The sequence below is a fragment of the Aulonocara stuartgranti genome, assembly GCF_965226115.1.
Source record: "Aulonocara stuartgranti genome assembly, chromosome: 23".
NCBI lineage: Eukaryota > Metazoa > Chordata > Actinopteri > Cichliformes > Cichlidae > Aulonocara > Aulonocara stuartgranti.
This window is the reverse complement of record NC_138958.1, coordinates 7,866,376-7,872,640: the sequence shown is the minus strand read 5'-3', so window position 1 is coordinate 7,872,640 and position 6,265 is coordinate 7,866,376. Positions and strand designations below refer to the sequence as shown.

At 38.1% G+C, this 6,265-nt stretch overlaps 1 protein-coding gene across 1 annotated transcript; it reads left to right on the top strand.

Annotated features, from left to right (window-relative positions):
- Positions 1–957: 957 nt before the first annotated feature.
- bloc1s2 (biogenesis of lysosomal organelles complex-1, subunit 2) lies at positions 958–3,734 on the top strand. Its single transcript, XM_082524001.1, has 5 exons — positions 958–1,235; positions 1,465–1,581; positions 1,742–1,861; positions 1,961–2,065; positions 2,656–3,734. Exons 1-5 carry the CDS (start codon positions 986–988, stop codon positions 2,685–2,687), a joined length of 624 nt encoding a protein of 207 aa, XP_082380127.1. The 5' UTR covers positions 958–985; the 3' UTR covers positions 2,688–3,734.
- The last annotated feature ends 2,531 nt before the right edge of the window (positions 3,735–6,265 follow it).

The window sequence follows — 6,265 nt, the reverse complement described above, 5'->3', positions numbered from 1 at the left end:
TTATATATATATATATATATATATATATATATATATATATATATATAGAGAGAGAGAGAGAGAGAGAGAGAGAGAGAGAGAGATATGTGTGTGTGTGTGTGTGTGTGTGTGTGTGTGTGTGTGTGTGTGTGTAGTAAAAAGTTCAAAATTCCTGGACTCCTTTTTGCGATGTTTACATTCCCAAGCCATGCAGTAGGCCAGTTCATTTGACATCCATTCTCAAACTGTTTAACAATAGTGTCATTTTCACTGCTGGTGTAATTATAATGTATGGCCGTCTATTTTGATTAGAAAGTAAAATAAAAATGAAAAAAGACGTTCTTTTTTTTCTAGAAAAATGAGCATTGCAACAAAATTTGAGAAACCACAGAAATATTATAAAGTATTAACAATCTTAAAATTTTGACCTACCGTGGTTATTTTCACAAATAAAACTTTTCTTCGATTAAATTTGGTGTAACCTTCTTAGGGATCAAAACACTTGGTTATAATCATGGGACGAAACATGATAAAAGGGCTATATGTAAGTTTTAAAATGGTGGCAGCTGAAGGAACAGATAATTAATTGTGAGGATCAGTTCAGATCAGACATCAGCTCATACCACCAGCACCTTACTCTGAGAATGGTTTAATTAGAAAAACCCAAGCCCAGGTTAGTTTTCTTTTGTTTTGTTCAGCAAAATGCTTTCAGACATTAACTTAGACTTAGACTTAACCTTCTTAACTGAACATTAACACGTGAGCAATGAATGTTTGAAGATATTGCAGTTTATAATAAATTGCTGTAGTTTATAAAAATGTATAATAATTTAGTTTTGTTAAATAAATAAAATAAATATTTTTTCAGGCATAAGTGCCTGATAAACCATGTTATTTAAAAGTCCAACTTTTTTTTTACATTTATATTAAAGCTACAGAGGATACCCTTTAAATACCGAAGAGCCGTTTACTAATGAAGGGCGTGGCTTTGCCATAGAGCGCGAGAATGGGAGCGGCGGCTGTTGGTGGCGGGCGTGCGTCACGTGAACGCTCGGCTCATGTGACAGGGGAAAATCAAAACAGGAACAAAATGGCAGCAACTGGAGACGAAGCCGCTGCCATGGACAGCATATCCAGGGCACCATCGACTCATTCGGCGACTCTGAATCCGACCGCAAGTGATAGCGGTCAAGCAGAGGGCCCGGGGGATGCAGCGGAAAGCCTCGCAGCCGCTCCGAAAAAACACGGCACAAACAGTGAGTCCTGGTTTCTTTGCACTTCCCTAGCTAATGCTAATATAGCATACAGTAATCCAATTATTTAGTTTTCTATTTGTGGGTCTTACATTGTCTGCTCTACATGGCATCCTTCTTATTTGTGTAATGTGATTGTATTTTGCGTTATTTCATTTATATTGTGGCCACATTTAAGTTTGCAACTGGATTTAAAAGCTGCGCTGTGTTAATGCTGCTGCATTGTTTTCAGGTGATGGTGGTGTGGAGACAGCAGAGGAGGCTGTGGAGCCTGCAGAGCCCGATATAAACGAGTTGTGCACCGATATGTTTGAAAAGATGGCCATCTTCTTGCAAGGAGAACTAACAGGTCTTATTTTTTGAATATTGGAAACACTCGCATTTTCTTTTCAAAGAATGAAACAGTTATATTCTTAAATGTCAAAGCCATAGGGCCAGTTGCTGATGTTCTTTGCTACTCGTATTCATTCTTACCCATTTTTCTCTAAATGTTCTCCCAATCTCCTTAGGCACTTGTGAGGATTACCGTCTATTGGAGAACATGAACAAGATTACTAGCTTGAAGTATATGGAAATGAAAGACATTAGCATTAACATCAGTCGTAACCTACAGGATCTTAACAACAAGTGTGAGTACAAAAAACTAAAAAAAACTAGCCCCATAATTTTCATCTGTTACTGGAACTTGTAATATAAGAAGACTTGTCTGGTGTGCATGTTTTCTTTAGATGCAAGTTTACAGCCCTACTTGGACCAAATAAACCAGATTGAGGAGCAAGTATCTGCACTTGAACAAGCTGCTTACAAATTGGATGCATACTCCAAGAAACTGGGTAAGACAGTTAATGACAGAGGTGTAAAAGTGTTTGTTCTGCACAGAGGACAGGATATCTTTTGACACAACATAACTGAATCAGAGTCAAGGATGTTCTAAAAAGCACATCTTAGGTTAATTAAAATCAACAGCTGAAAGCAAAACACATTTGGGGCAGTGTTATCCATTCTTTACTATTATAATTTTTAGATTTCACTGGTGGCTCTACATTTTTTATCTTTAAATGTAAAGTTACTTTAGGAAAGTAACTTTGTCATTGTTTGTTTTGATTTCACAGTACCATCTTTCTTTGTTTTAATTTGCTATGCCTAGTGAACATTATTTTTTTGTTGTGTCTTTGAGAGCACAGTCAAGGTGACAGTGTAGGCTCTTTCTGTATCTGTTGGCTGTTGAGGTTATTATTTATGGTAAAGTCAGCACAATCGTGTTGGCAGCTTCCATGCCAATAGATGGCGCTGTGTCACCACAAACAATTCCTGACCTAAATATTGTAATGTTAAGGTCAAACATTATTTGATTGTTCAGTTATAGTGCAATGTATTTTTATTACAGTAGAGTGAGAAGTCATCCCTTTCTTTATCTTTATAGAGGCCAGGTTTAAAAAACTGGAGAAGCGATGAGGGGGAAGAGGCGGTAGACTGAGAGCTATGGTGCCTTCCCTTTCACCCTGCCTTGCATTCTGTTTTCCCTGCCAGTGGAGCCAGGACCTGCAGGGAGGATGTGAACTGAGACTGAAACAACAAACAGTCAGAGACACTTTGACACGTAGAAAATACCAAGGAGGAAGCAGCTGAATGCACATGAGTTAGTAATCCAGTGTTTGACTTAGATTTGACTCCAATATCACGCAGCCAAGGTATACAACGTATACCCAAATCCTTTTGCAGATTTTTTTTTTTTTCTTTTTCCCCTTTGTAGAATAAAAACTCTAAATAGACGGGCTATAATAACTGCGAGATGGAGGATATATTTATTACTAATCAGATAGAAATTCAATGGAGTATTCAACAGCAATGTTATACACAATTTACATGGCAAAGCATGGTCACAGATGTGTTTTAAGAATGTGTTGGAATCCCAGTCTCCTTCCTTGGAAATTGTCTGATTACTGAGCCCTGAAAATTTCATTTGGTAGTTCTGATTTAAAATGAATGGTATAAAAAACCTTTTACACATTCACTAAAGACTTCAAGATGTTTACCAATGATGAAGCTATTGTATAGAGGGCAGTTGATAATGATGACACTTTGACCATGGAGTTTGAAATCTGGAGTTTAAAGGCATTTAATATGACTGGCTTTTTTTTTTTTTTTTTTTTTTTTTTTTTTTTTGGAATAAATTATGATCTGCATATCATTGCTTGATTGATAATACTTTCCTTACAACGGTACTTATTATTTTGCTTTATAAACATGTACATGAGGTGTGTATGTTTTGGGTGTTTTTGTTTGTTTTAAAGCTAATGTAATGACGAGGGGAAGGGAGAGGAGAGGTCCTCTTCAAACTGGTGGAGAGCAGCTTAATAAAAAAAAAAAAGTGATGGTAGCCAAGGAATACAAAACTCAAGTGTAGCAGTTTATTTTATTTTTTACAATAAATAAATGTGGAAAAAACAAGCTAAAGTCCAACTATATATTATAAGTATGGGTGCAACAGTCTTGAAACAAATGCTCTAGTAGCAGCCATCGGAAACCAGTCACCTGTTCTGTCTCAGGACCCAGTAAAAAGGCCTTCACCTACTGGTGTTGGCCAGAGGGGCCGATGGCGAGATATGGCAGCCTCGCTTCTGTCAGTCTGCCCCAGGGCAGCTGTGGCTACAACTGTAGCTTACCTCCACCAGTGTGTGAATGTGGAATTGTACAGCACTTTGAGGGCCCCGAAAAGCGCTATATAAAATGCAATCCATTATTATTATTCAAGGGTAGAGCTCCTTGGCATACATCTGTACTATCGATCCTGTTGGTCCCCTTCCTCTGCTGAAGCTCTGCTGTCTTCTTCTTTGTGCCTCATATGCACCTGCTCTCTTGACTGTCCTCACCTCCCATCTTTTATGCAGAGTGTGCACTGTTGATACTTTGTTTAATTAGGAAGATGTGAGAAGAAAGTAGAAACATTTCAAAACAAAAGCATGCAAAATATGAAGGCTATAAAACATTAAATCTTTCACCTCATGACATAAACAGTGAAAACAGGTTCTCAGATGAAATTTGTATTGACAGCAGATGGCGGACTTGTACCATGATAATGCTCTAAACTAGTACATTGTTGACAAATTAGATATAGTAAACTGTAATTCTGGAAAAACTGACCCACTCCTGAAGGAGGTTTGAGTCACAAACTTCTCAAATGAACTCTGGGAAAACCAAGACCAACAGAGGGAAATGGATGACACACACTTGATAATTCAAAGGAAAGGATGAATGCGTGACTGAAGATGTGTGTGATGCCCTCTGCCTCTTTTGTTTCCTCCTTTAAATTAGCTCTCCCAGAGCCGAACAGAGCCATGTTTGCCATAGGCAACAGATTATCCAAACTGATAGAACCTCCCTCTGTGTGTTGTTTCATGCACACATATTCATGCGTGTGTGTGTTTGTATAAGGGCTAATCTAAAACAGGTCTCTGTCATTAGTCCAGTTGAGGCCCTGGCGCAGAGGGAGCCCATTATTCAAACTGTAATGTTATTTACTGTTGCACTGTGATCCTTCCATCTCTCCCTTTCCCTGCCTTTATCCAGGACCCTGGGGCATAAATTCACCTCCCCTCCCAAAGGCTCTCAAATCAGGTCTATTAGATGATTGAGAGTTGTTTTCTGAAGGCTAAATGTGAGTGCCAACAGGCAGTCAAGCATAGAAAAGAACATACAAATCACGAACCTTATAATATTAAGTTTGTAAAAATATTGTAAAAGCTGGCTGTGCTATAACATCATAATTTGGGTATCACATGTTCTGTGCTAAATGTGTGGATTTAAGACTGGACAGACATAGCATACAGAAAAAAAAGAATTCATGTAATGTGGTCAAGCATATACCCTAGGCGTGACTCAACCATCCCCATCCATTTTCTTCTGCTTATCCATGGGGATAGCATCGTGGGGCTGGAGGTAATCCCAGCTGTCACAGGGCAAGAGGGAGAGAACACCCTGGACAGGTTGCCAGGCTGCCATAGGGTTAACACAGAGAGATAGATAGCCAGTCACGCTTACAGCCAATTTAGACTCATCAATAAACCTAACCACACTACCTGCATGTCTTTGAACTATGGAAGGAAGCCACAGAACATACAAAACTCCACCCAGCAGCTTCTTGCTTTGAGGCAACATTGCTAATATCAACCAGTTAATTAAAATGCAAAGGAATTAAGGAACAATTATATCACATTTATATTTTCCAAAAAAAAAGAGCTGTTATTCCAAGGTGTTGCCTTAGGAAGCAGTAAAACAAAAATATCTGACAATATTTGGAAAATGGTAAGAATAAATGGGTGAATGTGTAAGAGCCTCATACTTGTAATAACTACATTTCAAATTCTTCTCATCTTTGTGGACACACAAATACGCATCCATGCAATGCATTTAGTGCAATCAAACTAAATGTATGTGCAATGTAACTTGTGCGAGATGTTGGTCAGTATAATAAAGGATAAGCTTATAATAATCCATTTACATGATGACTTACACTGTTAGTTGCAGAGTTAAATGACTGCATTGATAATGCCCCCGCATTATATCATTCTGCTAAATATAACGCTACAGCCAACGAATGGTTAGCTTATCATAAAGAATAACATGAAAGAGAAAAAGGAAGCCTGGCTTGTCCAAAGTTTGCAACATTTGCCTGTAAGCACTCGCAATATAACACTCATTAGATAACAAGATCAGACTATTATGAATTGAGACTTGAGGAGATTAGTGCACCTGAGTAGCAGCCTTGCATTTATCCAAATATTACAGAACAAGTGTCTGTTTCTAAACCTTTTTTCAAAAATCAGTAAAATGTCTTTTATTTTTTTCATCCCACCTTTAGAAGTGCATATTGTGTTACATATCGTAGGTTACTTCAGGCAGGCCATAAAACCGCATTCAGTCAGCTAATCTCATTGCCTGCATAAATATGATCACAGTTCAGCTGATACCCTTATACTCGTCCAATTTGCAAATCTCTCATAATGACTTCCAGCACATCCTGGGTAGTGTAG